Source organism: Solea solea, chromosome 18 (genome assembly GCF_958295425.1).
Source record: "Solea solea chromosome 18, fSolSol10.1, whole genome shotgun sequence".
Taxonomy (NCBI): Eukaryota; Metazoa; Chordata; class Actinopteri; order Pleuronectiformes; family Soleidae; genus Solea; species Solea solea.
In genome coordinates, this window is record NC_081151.1 from 6,371,513 (window position 1) to 6,391,004 (window position 19,492).

The 19,492-nt window shown below is 43.3% G+C and overlaps 1 protein-coding gene across 3 annotated transcripts; it reads right to left on the reverse strand.

Moving 5' to 3' along the window:
* Nucleotides 1-968: 968 nt before the first annotated feature.
* On the reverse strand, nt 969-14,361 carry LOC131444929 (protein FAM163A-like). Of its 3 annotated transcripts, none has more exons than XM_058615645.1 (5): nt 13,945-14,361; nt 13,143-13,253; nt 3,791-3,894; nt 2,294-2,408; nt 969-1,778 (listed from the first exon to the last, which is right to left on the reverse strand). In XM_058615645.1, exons 4-5 carry the CDS (start codon nt 2,384-2,386, stop codon nt 1,401-1,403), a joined length of 471 nt encoding a protein of 156 aa, XP_058471628.1. In that variant the 5' UTR covers nt 2,387-2,408; nt 3,791-3,894; nt 13,143-13,253; nt 13,945-14,361; the 3' UTR covers nt 969-1,400. The 3 variants fall into 3 exon arrangements, with proteins under 3 accessions (XP_058471628.1, XP_058471629.1, XP_058471630.1); XM_058615646.1 differs by having other exon boundaries at nt 13,138-13,253; XM_058615647.1 differs by lacking the exon at nt 3,791-3,894.
* Nucleotides 14,362-19,492: the final 5,131 nt, after the last annotated feature.

A 19,492-nucleotide genomic window follows, 5' to 3' on the forward strand; every position in this document is an offset into this window, starting at 1 on the left:
GCTGTATGCGTTTAGGCAGCTCGCCACTCGCCGCTGGCGATCAGCGGTGCCGCGGTGACGAGGTCTCCGGAGCATAGTCACCGGTCTGATACAGTAACAAACAGCGCCAGCTTATGCAGCTCGCCGCGCGCCGCTGGCGATCAGTGGTGCTGTTCCTAAGTGTTTTTAACTGATTAACAGTTCGGCACTGTTCGGCTCGATCCTTATGTAGAACGTCTCTTCCTGTGACGGCACTCTGGCTGTTTTCTGCACACGCTGCCATGTTGATATTGTCAGAGAACTAGTGGAGGGAGGGGGAGACGAATAGAGCTGTAAAGCGCTGTAACGAGGACAAATCAGAAACCCCCTGGAAGAAGTGGGTGTGTGTTTGCCTGTGTCTCATTTGCATGTAAAGGGACCATGCACGAAAACCGAGCGTTCTGAAAGGGGCGGGCTTAGCAGGGTTATTGAACTGCTATTGTGCTTCATCTTTATGGTATTTTGACCAAGGCATGTCACTGACATGTTCATTAGGACACCAGGGAACTATTTTAATGGGGGAAATAGGGTATAATATGTCCCCTTTAACACAAGAGGGTTATAGTTTGGTCTAGGGCAGTTTATACCCCGGGTTTACTCTGGTCTGGGCCAAACTATACCCAGGTTTATTCTGGACAGGGGTTAATTTGCTCTGTTACACCGGGATGAAGAGTTTATCATACGTATATTATTACGCAGAACAAGCTACGCTCACACTATCAACTATTTAATTTCACGATATCAGAGGGAATGGTCATTTTTACATCTTTATTCTCCTCATTTTTATTAAAAAAAAACTGATTTAAAATGATTACTGTGTGATAAGTGTGCAGATCTGCGAGAGACAAACATGTTCTCTTCAGTCTGTGTTTAGGGGCGAGACGATAATTCACTAAAATGATATTTTGGCTTTAACTCGTGTTACTATTTTGATAAAAACAAAAAAACAACCTCATTATTTTGTTCCACTTGCAACTCAACACGGATCAGATTCCGTGCATCAGATTTAAATCGGATCTAAGATCTGATACCTGTGTCCACACACCTCACTTCAGCCTGCTAATGTGAACGTAGCCTCGGTGCCATTTGGTTTTGTGGCCCAGCGTGGATCAACCTGAGGCCGCACTCGAGTTACGCAACACATACCCACTCATGCAACGCTGTTTCAAGCGCCTGTCTGCAGGATCAGAGGATTTGTTGCCCACACAGAGTCTCTACTCAGTCCCTTCCCCCAGATGATAATGAATCTGAAGTGAGCATTGTGCAGTAAACGTGGGCGTGTTATTGTGCTATGTCATAATCATCACCTGAATCTAGCCCCAACCAAAGGGCGTCGTCGCGTGAACGCCAGGTGTGTGTGTTAAGTAAAGTCTGTGTCTGCATCAGACCTGGGTGCTGTAGGGCCGCGGCGGGGGAGGGAACATGTCCGTGGGGCCGTAGTAACTCACAGGGGACGAGCGCTGAGGGTTGGAAGACGGCGGGAGGGAGAAGGACGGGTTCTCGTAGTAGGTGTGGAAGCCCAGCCGCTCGCCCCCGTTGCGCACGTCGTCCGCGGGCGCGGAGCGGACGGGGTACGGCGAACACGTGGGGCAGTGGTTGTGGTGGGAGCCCACGTCCAACTGGTCCAGGGAGACGGGGGTGATCGCCGCGCCGTCCATCGCTAGAGCGTTGCAGGTGCTGCAGGGGAAGTGCGAGAGGGGGTCCGCGCCGACCACGGAGCCCACGTCCACCTCAGAGTCATTTTTCTTACAGCAGTAATACTGCAGAGGGAGGACAAGGACGGGAGGACAAGGACGAGAGGACAACTGAGCGTGAGCAGTAAATGTAAGTGTTGATTCAAACACACCTGATTCAAATCAACGGCTCGTTATCAGGCGTCTGCAGGAGCCCGATAACGAGCTGTTGATTTGAATCAGGTGTGTTGGAGCCGGGTGGAGGTGAAATATTCGGCCGAAATCTGCAACTTCACCAGCAGATGGTGCTAAAAAAAACCTTCACGCTGCACCTTTAAGTTCACACTTCCACATTTTGACCAGGATTAGATTGGTTAGCAGTTCCACTTTGGTAATATTGTTCATACACATGGAGACATTAAGAAACCATGCAGGAATAATGTTATAGGAACCTCAGGTATTTAGGATCTAGTATGTTTGAATGCTTAAAGTTCAGATTATTTACATTTTAGACTGGTCCTGTAATTTAATCCCCAATCGCTTCAAACCTCTTGGGGTTTCCCCGTGAATTCATGTAAGCACAGGTGACACAGTGACGGTACCTGGAGTCGACAGTAACAGAGCACTGCTACGATGCACAGCAGTATCACGCCGGCGAGAATTCCTCCGCTTATGACGATCGTTCCCGCGGACATTCGACCAGCTCTCCATCAAACCCTGCAGCGCGCGGAGAAGAGACAGAAGAAGAAGAAGAAGAGGAACATTAAACATTTCAGTACAGTGTTCATGCATTCTGCATCATTCCATCAGAGGTTACTGTACTGCCTGTGATAATAACCCATGAAGAATAAATCAGGGCGGAAGTTAATACTGTTGTGATGTAACTGAAACTGATGAAACGTGCTGCAATTCAACAGTTCACCATGCCTCACAGATCATAGATGCATCATCATTTTAAAGACTAAACATGGTTTCCAGTGAGAGGCTCTGTCCCCACACGTTCTACCACTCACTCACTCATTTGGTGTCTTCCTGACATGATTGGATGTGACAAGGAATGATTTAATTACAAATCTCAGATGTAAAAATGCCAAAAGATAAGAATCAGAGTTTAAAACAAGGCTTTAAAATACATCAGTCAACTTCCCCGTTTATGAGACTAATAAATGATCTTCTAATCTAATTTAATTTCATTAAAAGTGAAATAGAAGATAAAAGTTGTGCAATAAATGACTGAAGTCCCCAAAATGTCACCACAATGGAGAGAAGTTGTTATTATTGACCTCCCTGTGTGTATATTGTTTTTTTAACAACTTTGTGAAGCCAAAGGCAAATTATCACTATAAATATATATTATTTTTTCCAACTACAGTTCCTTTACACTTCTTTCTTTCTTTCTGTCCAGTTGTTCATCTGATAAAAAAAAAAACACATACTGTATATATCTATATTTATATGTATATATACATACAGTATATACATTATGTTTAAATCTGGCAGCAACAACCAAACTAAACAAATAAAAACACTTAATTACTGTTTTTTATATAAGGATCCAGTGAGACTAGCGACCATTTTGTGGAAGCTAATGGAAATATACAGCATTAATACTGATATATAATACAGGGCTGCAACGATAAATCGATGAATCAACTATTTTTTAACAATTAATACAAGCTTTCTCAATTTTTCACCTTCTTAAATGTGAATATTTTCTGGTTTCTTTGCTCAACTTGACAAAAAAAAGAAAGAATTAAAACTGAAAAGACATTGGAGAACATCGTGATTTCCAAGTTTGTTTAACACTGAGCGGCATTTTCAACACTTTCCTACAGTTTACGGACAAAAGAACACTGGATTCATTGGGAAAACAATCAACAGATTACTCGATTACAGTAACAGAATCGTTAGCTGCAGCCCTGATATAATATTGTATTAAATATTATAATATATAATATGATATAATATTATATGTCAAATCAACATGGCCTAAAAGAGTCATAGTCACAGTTCACTGACATGAACCTCATTAACTTAATCCCATCAAAAGACAATGAATAAGCCCAGTAACACTGGTGGTGGACGTGATGGACACCTACATTAGAGGACAATGGGAGACACAGAGGTGGAGCAGTGTGAGGAGGTGGGAAACCATGACGCGCCCGTGGAGTTTCACGTTCAGATCCTCCTCTCACTGGGACTCCTGCAGCAGGAGAGAGAACAAATGGTTTCACTGAAGTGGGACATGGGGCGGCAGCTAATGATCTTCTATCTTCACCTCTTTTCTTTTCCCCACCTCTCCTCTCCTCTCTTCTCACTCCCTCTTTTCGCCTTAAACCCAAATGACTGCGGCAGACGGCTGCACATCTGAGTCTAGTTCTGCTAAGGAGGAGGAGGAGGAGGAGGAGGAGGAGGAGGAGGAGGAGGGAGTTTCTTTTTTTTTTCTCTTCACTGACGCAAAGAGCTCTCACTTATGTTAACTGTTAGGTTTCTATTACTCACTATAATATCTAATGTGTATGCAGTAAAACTATAGAATAAAGTGTCAATTTGATTTAAATGTGTGTGCTCTTTTAATTTATAACATCATGTATTCAAAAAAAAAAAAAAAGGGGGGAAACAGGACAAAGTGAGGACAAAGATTACAGCACTATGTTTCTATAGCAACACAGACTGAACCTAACAATGCTTTGCCACTATGAATAAACCTTTATGGAATGTGAGGGCCAACGTAGTTTCCCAACACTACTGCCCCATTTTCCACCTATGGTCCCGGCTCGCCTGGCCACGGCACGGCTTAGGTTGCGTTTCCATTACAATATAGTACCTCATCGACGTGGGCGGAGTCATCACTGCACGGCTGCATGAAACTGCTGTGACTTTGTTTTACACACACACACACACAAACACACACACACACGACTTGTAAAGCAGTTGTTTTCGGTGTAACTGAATCATTAGAATCAGTTCATTAAAAACTATTTGTTCAGTACTTCATCCATGAGAGGAGCACAGACTCTGTCTGACACTGTCACTGGACTCTAAACGCTAAATACACCAGACTCCTGTGTTAAAGATTAAGATTTTAGACATTTCCCTGGTAATTGTTGGAGATTAACACACATTTTTAGGATTGTTAAGTCTTTTTAATTGACCTACAGTTCGGCTTGACTCTTGTGTCGGATGTCTCTTCCTGTGACGGCACTCTGACCAATCAGTGGCCACTCAGAAACTCGCCAGAGCAGGTACTAAAAAAAAAAAGTACCTCACTGCAAAAACAAGAAAATATAACCACTTATAAGGGGAAAATTAGTCGTTTCAAGCAGAATGATCTGCCAGAGCAGCAAGAAAATGGCGCTTGTTAAAGGAATACTTCACTGATTTGCATGTGGCTTTGTATTGCTAGAATAGCAGTAGTATTTTAGTATTTTTCCACTGAGTTGTAAAAAATCTGTTTTTCCGATAAAAAAAAAAGAAGCAAAAAATGTACAGGATTTCAACAATGTGTGACCCTTCAGAAGTGGATGATTAGTATGATGAAGCCCACCAGCCATGTGGCCTGTATGTTATATGCAATACTAAGTCTTCAATCTCCACTGCTTTTTCAAATTCAAAAGCATCTGCATGGATAATCGTCGTCCTGTGCACGGCATTCACTGCTGCCTACACAAACGCTCATTATTTTCTGCACCATGACAAAGACAAGTTAGGTTTACTTTCTGCTCAGAACAATATCTGCATTGTTAAATTATAGCCAAACACTGGTGATTTTCTCATTGTGTCTACAACGCAGGTAAATAATATTGAACCAAAACAGCCGCGGCTTCACGTCGGAGCAAACATGTCGAGAGCGAGAAGGAACCGAGACGTCTGTGCTCGGCACACATAATTATCTCCACTTCACACAGCCAATGAATTGTTAGGCCTCAAATAAACCTTCTCCAAAATAGCAACATCTGACAGAAAAGCTCGCTGTGCGGAATGTAAAGTGGAGCGGCGCGGAGGGGCAGTGATCGGAGGGTTTGAATCCCGCCTCAGTGCGTGGAGTTTCCCCGAGTACTCCCACAGTACAAAGACGGGGCAGATTACGGTTTGGTTAAAAGGTCCAGCGTGCGAGATTCGGGCGAAATTATTTCCATTTGGCAGACACTGAATATAAAACAGCTGATGTTTTTACGAGGTTAACAATCGCATGAATGCATGAATGACTGTTTTTATGAGCCCAGAATGAGACGTTCATATTTATATATCAGGAGCAGGTGAAATCACGTTAGATTTACAGAAGCCCACAAAGCACAAACCAAGCATCTGCATGAGTTTTAATGATAACTGAAAAGCTACCACACGCTTAGAAAGGAAGAGGGAAGTGAGGGCAGCTTCACCCACGGATGTTGCTAAATGCTACACAATGTGCTTTTTAATGGAAGCCTCGAATCTAAACTGCCTGTAGGTGTGAAGGTGAATGTGAATGAATGGCCCTGTAACAGGCCGCTGACCTGGCCGGGCTGGAGCCCGACTCTGAGACAATTAAAGGTGGGATTGGGTCCAGTTCTCCCTCTCACACCACCAAGAAGATGAGGGGTGTCAATCGTGAAGAGTTCAATCACAGCTGGACAGCACTGAGTACAGGTCTGAAAAACCATATTCAAAGGTGGTTTGGAGACACTGATGTGATGTGGATCTCATTACCTCTCTGAAGACCCTGAACTCCCATTTTGAAACGTTTAAATTGGCAATTTGATTAGTTTTGCAACTGGACATCACCTGCAAACAGGCTCCCATTGGGAAGTAGCAGCTGTCAATCACACTGGTGTCCAATCATGTGTCACATGACGCTTTTCTACTATACAGTTGTAGCACGGCACGGCACAACACATTGTTTTTGCTTTTCTGGTACTTTTCTAGCACATGCTCTGGCAGTTTAGCACAGACACGTTAAATGTGGGAAACCGGATGACTCAAGTGCTCAGGGTCCAGAATGAGATGTGTGCCGAGGCTTTGATTACTTTGAACTGCAGTCACCTTTCATAAAGTCCACACTTAATTCAGACACTTATTTGGTTGATCTATAACGGGCGAGTTATTCATTCCGAGCACCGCCTTTATTGTAATTAGCACGCCTGATGACTTTGTTGATCTACTGCTGGAAGTGATTAACTAAAATGTCCATTTCAGCGGATGAACACCGCTTAATTATCCCAATTAAAATTGATTGAGAAACTCAAGTTTCTCTCTCATTACAGATGTATTAATTTCATTTTGTAAAAAGCAATGAGCCTCAAGAGGCTGAGACTGGCGGTGGATTTAAAGTCTCCTCTCTCCTCTCCTAATGAAATGCTTTCAAATGTTCTGGCACTTGTCGTCATAGGCCGGCAAATCTGTGCCAGAACATTAAAGCAAATGTTAGTTTAGGGTTGGCCAGTTTGTGGAGCCACGTGTCTTTATTTAGTCAAATGGAGCCATTTTGCTTTCTAAAATGTCTGTAAGGAGGCAGACGGGTCAGCGGGTCGTTGTGATAAGACGTAGAGGTTTGATTCAGTTTGATTCCACTTTCTTCTTTTAAAAATGCAGCGAGGTCAACAATCATTTTCATAATCGAGTACTTGTTTGGTGCGTAACATGTCAGAAAATGTTGGAAAATGTTGATCTTTGTTTCCCAAACATGGAAATGATGTTGTTCTCGTACGTCTCATTTTGTCCACAATCCAAAATGATTCAATTTTCATGATTTCTTTGTCAAACGGAGCAAAGAAACCAGAAAATATTCACATTTAAGAAGCTTAAACGATCGGAAATCTTGTTTAATCATTAAAACAGCATCAAACCGATTAATCAATTGTCCAAATAGTTGTCGATTAATTTGGTAATCGATTCATTGTTTCAGCTGTAGTTTTAATTGTAAAACAAACCCTATGAATCGATTAATCGTTGCAGCCCTAGCAACAATTTGCGACAGTTGCACCTGCTTTTAAGCACTTTTACTCAACACTCTGTTTGTTTGTTTGTGCCGTTCATGCGGCCCCTTGTCGTGCTGCCTCTCCTCTCGCCCCGGTCGTCGTTGCCAAAGAGAATTGCTTCTCAACCGAATGACCTGCTTATAAATAAATAAATAAAGCACGTCGATCCCAACAATAAATGGCAATAATCTTGACGGTCGTATGAAAAATCGGAGAGAGAAACTCTCGTGTGTGCTTCATCAGACGGCTCGCTCGCCGCAGAGTCTTCCATTGCATCATCAAACTAAATTATATACAACACCAAGGGCCACGGTAATGTTAAAAGCGACGTGAAGTCTCTTCTGCTCCCCGTTTCTCCATCTCTCTTCTTTACACTGGCTCTCCTCCTCCTCCTCCTCTTTCACCATTCCTCTGCCCGGGCTTCGTTATCCATTCCATCTGTGTTTGAAGCTACTGTAGCACATTTATGTGCAGACCGTGACCCTCTCTGATGTTTATCAGCGCAGACAAAGCAACGGAACCTTTTCTTGGAAAACGGAGCGCTGGAGAAGGATTAGTGACTTTCTGACAGACCGGGGAGACGAAAGCGACTTTGAGGAGACCAAGTCTGAACGCGACTGCCCTCTCCAATGACACGCACAAATACAAATATATTATATATATGATTCTGAAGCTACATATTTGTGAGCGAAATGGAGTTCTAGAGGATGACACTGTCAGACACATGTAGATCAGATTAAGTGATCAGATTAGAGTGTCCACACAGCCTAATCTGAGTCACATCAGCCCGGTAATCTGAATGTAGCCAAAGATGTGGAGTGACAGAGGCTGTGAGACTCAACTCTAAAGCCGTCAGAGTATCTTTACCAGTGCAGTCGCTGCATGACCCTCGATGGGTTCAGAAAAGCCAGATTCACACACACACACTGGTTTCCATCACTTCAGGGGACATTGCATTGACTTGCATTCATTTCCTGGAGACTTACTCTAACCTTAACCATAATTACTCCTGACCTCAACCTAACCTTAAAACACGTCTTCACCTTAGAATGCAGTCATTTACTTTATGTCCTCATAACGTGACGGACACACACACCATCTTTGGATTTAACTGTGGCTTTGAAGGAGCGACAGGATCCGCCAGAAAATCCTTTCAGTCGCTGACTTGGAGAAGTGACAGGGGATGAACCGGGATGAGAGAAAGACTCAGATGAGCCAATGAGTGTCGGAATTTTCCCTCCTCCTTGAAGGCATTAAGTGCCCGAGTCCCAGGCGACCAGCAGACTGCAGATGTTACACCGAGTGTGTGTCTGTCAAATGGGCATCAGTGTGTGAACCTCCTTCACATCCTCTCAGTACCAGAGAGGAAAAAAACAAACATGTATCCCTCTGGTTTCCCTGAGGGATTTTTGACAAAAGCCTGCAGCCTATATGTGAAGGTGAAGTAAACGTGTGTGTGCATGTGTCAACAACATTCAATCTGCAGCAGGGGGATCATTCAAAACCATTATTTACTGACGTTAAACTGCAAAAACTATACAGGTAAGTAATCCTTTAACACCTAAGTCTGGAGGGCCAGAAAATGTCCTGTGACTAAGTGCTTTGGCCCATTTTTCCAGAATAACTTTCAATATGTAGTGTATTCACAATTTAAAATAAAGAAAAAAACAAAAACCCAAACACTGTAGTTGTACATGAACACCAGATTGTGTCTCAATGTCCAAAAACAAGCCAACTTTTCCTTCCACTTTCTCCCTCTCTGGCGACAAAGATGCAACAGCGCGAAGGAAATGACCTTAATAATAACCACACATTCGCTTCCACTAAAACTTCTCAGCTTTCAGAAACCGTTGGAATTTTTCAGAATTTTCTGTATTTACGTGAACGCAAATGTGTCGTCTGCGATCCCCTCGTTGTTGAAGGGTTAATCTGGGGATGAACAGTCATGTTTAGGCTCTATATTTCCTTCTTTTTGGGAGAACTATATTTGTTACACAGTTGGGGAGAAACAAATGTGTTGTTAACAGCTTCATATGTTCATTAATGGTGTAAAATGATATTGGTATCGGTAGAAAAGTGGTATCGTAACATCCACTCCTTTAATTGCACCTCTGAAGGCCTCTTGCACTGGAAAACATGGTTAGATTATTATTATTTTTTCAGTTGGAATGGTTTGATAACACTTTTTCCACCGTTTAATACTAATATTAGTGCAATTCATGTATTATAGTCGTTTTACACTTTGTCCTTTTATCTTAAAATACGTCACATGATCACTGTAGTCTGGTCACATGATGTGGATGGAGCGTGTCTCTCTCGCTCTCTCTCTAGACTAGCCTGAGCAGAATGAAGGGATTATGTGATATTCTCGGGGTTTCAGATCATATCAGATGTTGTGTTCTTCCATTTCAAACATGCGATACAGTGATTTCGATCGGAGCGATGCTGATACTGAATATTTGATCAACTCATCCCTGAATCAAAGCTTAAAAAAGTCACTCGCGAGTTCAAGCTGAAGCAGCTGGAATCGCTTCAGTTTTACATTTCTGTTGTGTTTTTCAAAATGTTATTCCTCTGCTACAGCAAATAAAACCAATATCCCTTTTTCTAGCTCTCCTCCTCTCTTGTAAAACCACTGCTCGCAAAGTTAGGCTCTTCGTCGCCCGTGCTTGAGATGTCTGAGCGAGGGTGAGCAGGTCTCACGCTCTCACTCGCACGAGTATATTTAGCAGTTCTGTCGTCTCTCTCTCTCTCTCTCTCTCGACACAGCAGCTCAGGCAGGTGTCACATTTTAATTAGTTTCCTCTGTGGGCACCGGAGTGATCCTAGCAGTCGGCTAAACGTGAACACGCAGACGCGCACAGGTGTGAAAATGACGGCACACACACACACTTACACTTTGCACCCGTCCCATCCATCAAAACCCGGAGAGGTGAAAACTCTGCTTCGCTCTGAGGTTTCAAGTGGGGATGATGTAGGTGATGATATGTGTGTGGAAATCAGGAGCCTTGTCTCCCATGTGATGCCCGACTGAATCATAAAAATAGAGACGCTTTCAAAGGCAAATGTATTAAAAAGAAAATAAAAAGAAGAAATTAAAGAGGTGATTTAACATGTCATAGAATCCGTCTCATGCTTGCCCATTCAATGTGAAGCCGACAGCCAATTAGCTTAGCTTCATACTTGCAAGCATGTCTTAAGCTCATTAATTAACACAGCTTGTTTCATTACTTCATACAACGAAAAAACATAACTTTTACTGGTAATGAGTCGGACTATCTGTTGGCAGTGACTCCTGGACTCTGCTGCCTCCACTCAGTTTCCAGGAAGTCACTTAACTTTGAGCCAAGTAGCTGTTTCCTGACAATAGAGGAGTCACCGCGAGCGAGCCATATATTTGTGCCACGTACTGTACTTAACGCACTTTGGCTCCACAGACCGCTCGACTGACATCTTACTAACGTCACGCTAAACAGTGAAAGATGAAAGTTTTTTTATGAGTCTCCAGCGGGAAATGAGGAGTCGGAAACACCTGAATGGAAACTCAGAAAATTTAAAATATAAATAAATAAATAAACGTAGGTAAATGCAAATACATGCCATGGAAAGAGATTATGAACAAATAAAAAGGACAACGTTTTGTTTCTTTCTGAATTTCACTGAACTGGAGAAATGACAGAAAGTGCAGATTCCGTTGGTGTTTTGTGCTCTTTATGACCCCGACGTTTGCTCCGCCTACTGCTTCTCTCGGCAAACTATCCATCCGTCTGTCCGTCCGTTTTCAACCGCTTCATCCTCCACAAACAACCATCCACTCTCACACCCACGGTCAATTTTAGAGCGACCAATTGACTTAATCCCCCATATACGTTTACGGACTGTGGGAGGAGGCCAGAGAAAACCCATGCACACGCAGGGTGAACATGCAAACTCCAAAGGCAAGAGTGCTAACCACTACACCCTCTGTGCACACAACCACCCGACCTGAATTGTCTCTCGCAGGCTTTCAGCAGTGCTGTCGCTAAATACACCAGACTCCTCTGTTAAATGAGGAGATTTTAGACATTTCCTTTGCTAAATGTGGGAGATTAGCACCACATTTTCAGGATTCTTAAGTCTTTTTAACGGATCTACAGTTCGGCATTGTTCGGCTTGATTCTCGTGCCTCTTCCTGTGATGGCGTTCACATTTTCCCTGATTATGACGTCACGAGTCGAGCTGGTGCGAACACGCCGTATGTCACTTAAGCCACTACGATAATAAATGTATAAATAATAAAGAAATGTCCATCTGTAAAGTCCAATTAGGATGATTTCATTCCATAATATCATCCGATCACCCGCTCCTATGAGAAGCTGAGGGACACAGAGAGTAAGGGCAGTAAACCTGAGTGACTCTCTGATATGAACACATTCTTAAATAATGATATGAATATTTTTGCCGCGGTGGCCTCGAAACTTTGCGCTGAAAATCACAGCGAGTCCCTGCAATTTTAAAAAGTGCAGGGCTTCAATTATTCAAGTATCATTCCTTTAACAATATTTTTCCATCACGGGGGCAATTTAGCCAGGTAGTAAAAAAAAAAAGAAAAAAAGAAAAAGGGGGGACTTTTCTTCTTCAACCGCCTCTGAAAGCACTCATGTGAGCGTGTGAGGAGAAGAACACATCCACATCTAGGACACGAGCATCCACCGTCAGAGCAGGAGCGATCAAAGGCAGCAGAGGACGAGAAAACGGGAAAAAAAAACCTCAGGAGGAGGAAAAGTGGATCATTCACTTACAAACTAAATGGAATCGAGTCATTTTTTTGCCCCTGTAACTGACGATTTTGACGATTCTGTTCCCTTCTTGTGTTTGGAATGTTGCACTGTCATCACTTTAAAGCTGCAGTGCATCACTTGAGGTGATTTTTGTTCTAATAAAGGCCTTTGTGCATGGAGTCTGCATGTTCTCTCCGGCTTTCCTCCCACAGTCCAAAAACATGCAGATTTGGAGATGATGTAAATTAGACACTCTAAATTGACCGTAGGTGTGAGTATGAATGGTTGTGTCCCTGCGCAGAACTCTTTTTTTGAGCAGTAGAATTCCACTTGGTGTCGAGGCGCTTCTTCGTGTTTTCCGTCGTCTCGCTTTACTAGTGCAACGTTGTTGTTGTCTCACTTCCTGTGTGCCCATACGCTTCATAAGCGCTGTGTGAACTCGTTTAAATCATAAAAGGGTATGCACCACCTGAGAAGACACTGAGCTCTCAAAGTAACACCATTATCACCGTTAAAATGCAGTGATGTAAATTGGTCGAAAAGTCCAATCACATACCCTGGTATATACAGTAGAGGAAGCTTGCGTACCACTGGCCGTACACCTACCACCGTTTGAGAACCTAGAGCCTGTGTGTATATATGATAATACATCGATACAGGTGGCTCCCTTATGTTTCTGTAGACAAAAATAAAGTTTGTGTTTTAAAACATTTAGAGTCTCAAACACACCTTACCTGTACAAGTCACCATCTGGGGGGGTGTGGCATCCTTCGCCGTGCTGCAAAGCCTCTTGGGAAAGCCTCAGGCTGGTGATGATGATGATGATGTGGTCAGCGCTGCAGCTGCTACAGGAAATGAAAAGTCAAGTCAGACAGATGTGACTTCATACACATCACAAATCCATCCATCATCACCGTCATGTCATCCACCACATGCATTACTCTGTTCATGAAGCCATAAGAATGTTGTTTTTTCTACTCTATGAGATCTAAAACTATATATATGATAGATTAAAGGTTCATTATAAGGGTTAGTGACACCACAGTATCACTTAGTTTGCTGATTCTTCAGTTGCTAGAAGAAAAAAGCTCCAGCTCGACTGCAACAAATGTTTTGATCTGTATGCAATTTATATTTATCTTGTACTGATTGATGAAAAAGTATTTATTAATAAAGAAAACAGTGGCTGAACAGTCGTGCAAACTACAACACAGGTTTGTGTTATTTATAAGTGTGTGACTCAGATTTCATGTTGAATTATTACTGAGAATCATTTTGCGGGTAAAAATCCAACAGACTGTTAACTCATAATAATAATAATTATTGCTGTCAAACTACTGCTGCTTATGCGACACCTCTGCAGGATAACAAGGTAAATGAACACAAACACAGCCTCTGTTTTAACTGTCTGGAGGTCAATTTAGCAGCGGTTACATCACTGATTGGCCTCATTGTGACTCAATTAAGCGGATAAATTGTTGCGCAGAGCCGCTCGGTGGCGCACGGATTGGCTGTAAATCCACGCTGTCTTCTTACCTTTGCGGTTGAGGGAAATCTCAGAAAGCGGTTTCCTTTTTTTTCTTCTCACGGCTGCGGTCGTTTCTGTGTCGAACACACAATAAAGTCCGGTGTTTCCCTCTCGTTAAAGGCGCCAGAAGCTCCGATTTGCTCGCTCTACAACACCGGGAGCCATCGCGTCATTATCTGCCGTCTGTTCGCCGCCACGACTCTTCCTCTTCTTCCTCCTCTTCCTCCTCCTCCTCCTCCCGGTTACACACAACCAGGTGCCTTCGAGGGCCTGTGGGAAATCTCACGGCATGTTCCGCATGTGCGAAGCGCTGGATACGGATGAGACGAGGCAGCAGTCCGGCTGGTGAGTGTCATGCTCGGCTTGGCTGCGTCCACGAAGCGGCACCCGAGGGGGGCGGTTTGGCACCCGCAGCCGCGGGTCCCGGTGGGGCGGGGTGGGAGCAGAGGGTGGAGGTGTGGCATTTATTTCATAGCTGGTTCAGATATGAGCCACAGATAGTTCTTTTGGTTTTCTAGTCAAAATCAACATTTCAGATACTTACAATGACGTCCTTCTACAATTGTCTTGTTAGATTTCCACAACGTTCCCCTAAGGTTCTCCTAAGGTTAGTTACAATCAAACCAAAAAACTAACGTTTAGAGAACGTTCCCTGAGGGTTAGATAGGAGCCTAATGTTCCCTAAACATTGAGGGAACCCAAAACTGTGAACCTTTAGAGAACGTTCCCTGAGAGTTAGGTAGGAGCCTAATGTTCCCTAAAGGTTGAGATTTAGAGAACGTTCCCTAAAGGTTGTGAGAACCAAAAACTGTGAACCTTTATTGAACATTCCCTAAAGGTTGAGAGAACCACAAACTGTGAACCTTTAGAGAATGTTCCCTAAAGGTTGAGATAAACAAACTTTGGGAACCATTAGAGAACGTTCTCTAAAGGTTGAGAGAACCAAACACTAGGAACCTTTAGAGAACGTTCCCTAAAGGTTGTGACAAAGTCACATTAGGGGAACGTTCTGGGAATATTTAGAGAGCGTTCCCTTAAGGTTGAGAGAACCAAAAACTGGGAACCTTTAGCGAACGTTCCCTAAAGGTTGAGAGAACCAAAAACTGGGAACCTTTAGAGAACGTTCTCTAAATGGTTGTATGAAGGTTGTGACAAAATAACGTTCTGGGAACTGAATGTGCCAAGGCGAGTTGAGCCGGTGGAAACACGGCATTTGTTGCAGGGACCGAGCACTTAAGTAAATAGCACAAACTTTATTTTGTCTAATGGCAAGAAAAAGCGAAATCAGCAGAGTTTGGAAGGTGCCTCATAGAATCAGATTTCAGAAAAAGCTCAACCATCACTTTGACAACTTAGGGGTCAAAGAAGGTGTAGAACTTCCAGTCAAACAGGAAAAAGACGGTAATATTCTCAAAGGAAGTCAGACTGGGTGACAGGAAGCTGCTGTCCATGGTGCTGACGTTCACCATGAGGAACGGCCGAACAAATAAGGGCAGCAGTCCTCCCATTATCATCGCTGCTGCTGCAACAAAAGAATTATTAACTCATAAATCTTTTCAACACTATCTTCATTGTTCTCATTCCCGAAAGCCGAAGCCAGCGAGGTCAATCTTGACCCCTAATGCCTCCATAATGAGCTGAGATATTGCCTGGTTACACTTGTTTAAGTTTAATCTTCATCCTGAAACATAAGTCATCATCTCTTTGGCACTTCTCTGCGTCTCTGTGGCTACGTCGAGCTAGCTTTGTAGTGCTGGGCGGATAAAGGAAGGCCAGTGGGGACTTCTAAGATTACAGCTCAAATCAAATAAAGGAGTCGACACATTATGGCGGCTTAGATGATACACCCCGCTGCACTGATTAATTTAAAGCCAGCACAATGTTGTACACGTCTCACAGACACACACACACACCCACACACACACACACACACACACAGAGACAACATGCCGAAATCTGTCCAGCCTCTTTAACACAAGCTTTTCCTCCCATTACCTTCCCTCTCATTCTCTCTCTGCCACACTCAAACATGCACACACACACACACACACACACACACGACATCCCATAACCGCCGCAGCATGGCCTCCGTCTCATGACTCCGGTTCATTATTGCCTTGGCAGGGTTTCTCAGATGAAATTAGAATGACACAGAGGGTGAAGTCAACATGTGTGTGTGTGTGTGTCTTTGTTACTTCCTCATGACCTTATCAGGAACAGTAGTCCTCATGGAGACCAAAACCTGGTCTAAATGAGGCAGAACCTCCATTCTGAGAAAGTGGTTAAGTTGAGCTACGATTTTAATTGTGGTTCGTTTAAAGTTTGAGGGACGACACTTTTGTCTCGGCTGTCCAGATGAATCAAAGTCAATGCAGTGTTCCTCAGAAGAATAGCTGTGCAAACCCTGTGTGTGTGTGTGTGTGTGTGTGTGTTAGCGTTTGCACAAACTGAACAAATCTAATCTTCTCTGATTCATCGGCAAAGCTTGTCTGCATGCATTTGTGATACACTTCCTCTGTGCGCGTGTGCTCGGTTAAAGAGGCCGAGAACAGCAGCGAGTGAGCGAGCGAGACAGAATGGCTTCTGACAGTGGAACGCAGCGTGCGCCGCCCGCTCTGCGCGACGGAGTCACAAAGCCTTTCTTAGCAGGACCAGCAGCTCCTGTTGACAGTGCAGGCTGAGTTCATTTACTGGAAGTACTACTCGTGTGACACAGTTACATACCTCAAAGGCTGAAATTATGTGCCGAACATTCTTTACTAAATTGATATCCTAAAACTTGGGAGTGAGGCCATTAATTAAACTGATTTAATAATAAAGTGAGAAATAACTTACTTGATGCCATGTTGTGAAGACGATTACAACAAATAAAGTAAAAGCTATTTTGGAAACAATTTACCTACCCTAGCTTTAATTTCGCACATTATAACCCCCAAGGATGATAATTTAGAATTAGTGACAGTGAATTTCACCTCTGCATTTAACCTATTTAACTTATTACACACAAAGCCGGGCGTGGGGGCACCACAGCCTTTTGCACTTCCGGTCCTTTCTGAGGTCACATGGAATTGTTTAAAACAAAAATTTGGTTTAATTAACGACGTAAATATTAGGTAATGTCACTAGTATGCTCACAATCTACTACAGAGCGCTCTGTAATCTGTACCTGAGCGTGGCCAAATCTCCACACAGCCGTTAGCGTGGGGTGTCTAGACCCGTCAACAAAATGCCCACCTATAATAAATTATTTAAAAAGAGACCTTCACTTCAGAACTGGAACGTTTTCTTAACAGACAAAAAGTACAGTTAAAATGTCTGACGCTGAACGTGAAGAATGACATCTTTTACTGCCGGTGACAGGCAAAAGTGTGGTGTTGTGTTATAGTGAGGTACAAAGACAAGGATTATATAGCCATAGTAAATCTTGCTGCACTCGTAAAAGATGAAAAAGTGATTTATTTTCCTCAATAAAAACCCTTCTTATATAAGGTGGTGGTGGTGGGGGGGACTAATGGAAATATCTCATGAAAACAAAGCACAAATGCGTGATATTAAGTGTAATGCTCCTACACTTCCAAAAGGCCAAATAGTCTTTAAGGTGTTTTCATGAACACCCAGCATTAAGTCAAGGGCCAAATCCAGATTAAAAACGTCAATAAAATGTGTTTAAAGTGTGAAAATAGATTTCCAAGTTCTTCAACCTTCAAAAAAAAAAAGTAAAGTCTTTTTCTTCTTTATGGGCAAATACTAGTGCACACAGTTCTGAAGACGTATAGTAGCAGTACAGGCACCACCGAGGCTTTTCTGAAGCTGAGAAGCACCTCTAATTGTGACACCAGTTTGGTCCGTTTTGTCCATCAAGGCTTCAGTTCCTCTGCTTTGGTATAATGTAGGACAGTTGGCCTTTGCTTAATATCCTGTATTCCCCACAGAAAAGATGAAGGCAGCTGATCAACCAGGGAGGCACAGCTGAGATCACAATAAACCGAGAGCTAATTAGATCTGTTTGTCATCACGGAGAACACTCTGTGGGACTGCGCAGCACTGGATGTTGAGACCATATACTCTGAACCTGTCAAGAGTATTCCACATAGTATCATTAAAAGTGGAGCCAGACTTTTACTTCTTTTCTTTTTACTCTCAACACAGAAAACCACCACTTCTCTGTCTAACAATACACAACATAATTTCCAGATATCCAGAAGATTTGGCTTCACACCACCTACTACATACTAGTGTTGTTGCCAAGACCACGCTAACGGAGACCAAGTTTTGACCACGATCAGTCTGCACCGAGACAAAAACGTAACTATCAGGACATCGGCGCGTCCTTCAGGCTCCATGTCACAGCTCTATCCATCCATTTTCCAATGCTTTCTCGTCCACATGAGGGCAGGGGGCGTCGTGCCAATCTCAGCTGACATAGGGCGACAGGTGGGGTCACAACCTGGACAGATCGCCAGTCCATCACAGGCCAATTTGCCCAATCCCACAATCTGCATGTTTTTTGGACTGTGGGAGGAAACCGGAGAACCAGGAGAAAACCCCCCCACACACACACACACACACACGGGGAGAACATGCAAAGTCCATGCAGAAACGGCCCTTGTTCTGTGGTCCTAGCACTAAACCTCTGTGTTCTAAAATAATAACAGTGCACTAAAATGGCAAACTTCACTGGCAATGTAATTTTAACTTTACTCAGACAACAAAGCATTCCTACGACAAATGTTAGTGGCTGCATTTGAAGACTTCCAGACGTTTTTCCGTTCGATCGACAATAATGAAGATGATGATGATGAACAAACAAATCAGTTGTGGTTTTCACTGGCCTCGTTTCAAAATCCCGAGTCATTATTAAAAATGTGTACATTTGGGTCAAATTAGGTGGGACTAGAGTGTAAACAAACAAGTCAGGGGACTACGGTGGCCTTTGCACATCAGAAAGGATTTCATTTTTCTTGGTTGGCAGTAACCTGAAGCTTCATAACACAACGCAGATGGGTAATATTTCAATTTCTGCCAGTGAAGCCTGCTAATGTCAGGTGATGTTGGCAGTCAGACAGACCTCCATGGACGGATCATAGAAGCTGATTTCAACCTGAATCCACTGCCCCCAAGTGACCATTCGTAGATAAAGCAGGACTGAGGCATGTTCTTGCTGCTGCTTAATATTTAAAAACGAGGGTGGCAACAGTTACAAAGCCCATCCTTTACCCATTTTAAAAATCCTCTCCGTGCACAACATAAACTAGAACAGAAACGGAAGACAAAAGAGGGACGTTACTGTCCTGCAGAGACGCAAAGCGTTTCAATATCTTGACTGCATACAAGTCCTATCGCACATCGGGGCAACATCGCTTATGCTCTTATCTTTTAATGAGAGCAAATCCCTTGCAGCCGGGTTCTAAAATGTTGGCGGTGGCGGCACTAAAAGAGCGGACGTCGTTCTGGCAGTGTATTAATCGTGGATGCTGGAGGAGCACATGCAAGTGTCGCAGCGGGCGTCGATATGAAGCCGGTGACAGTCTGGTTTGTCATCCATCCTCCATTTAC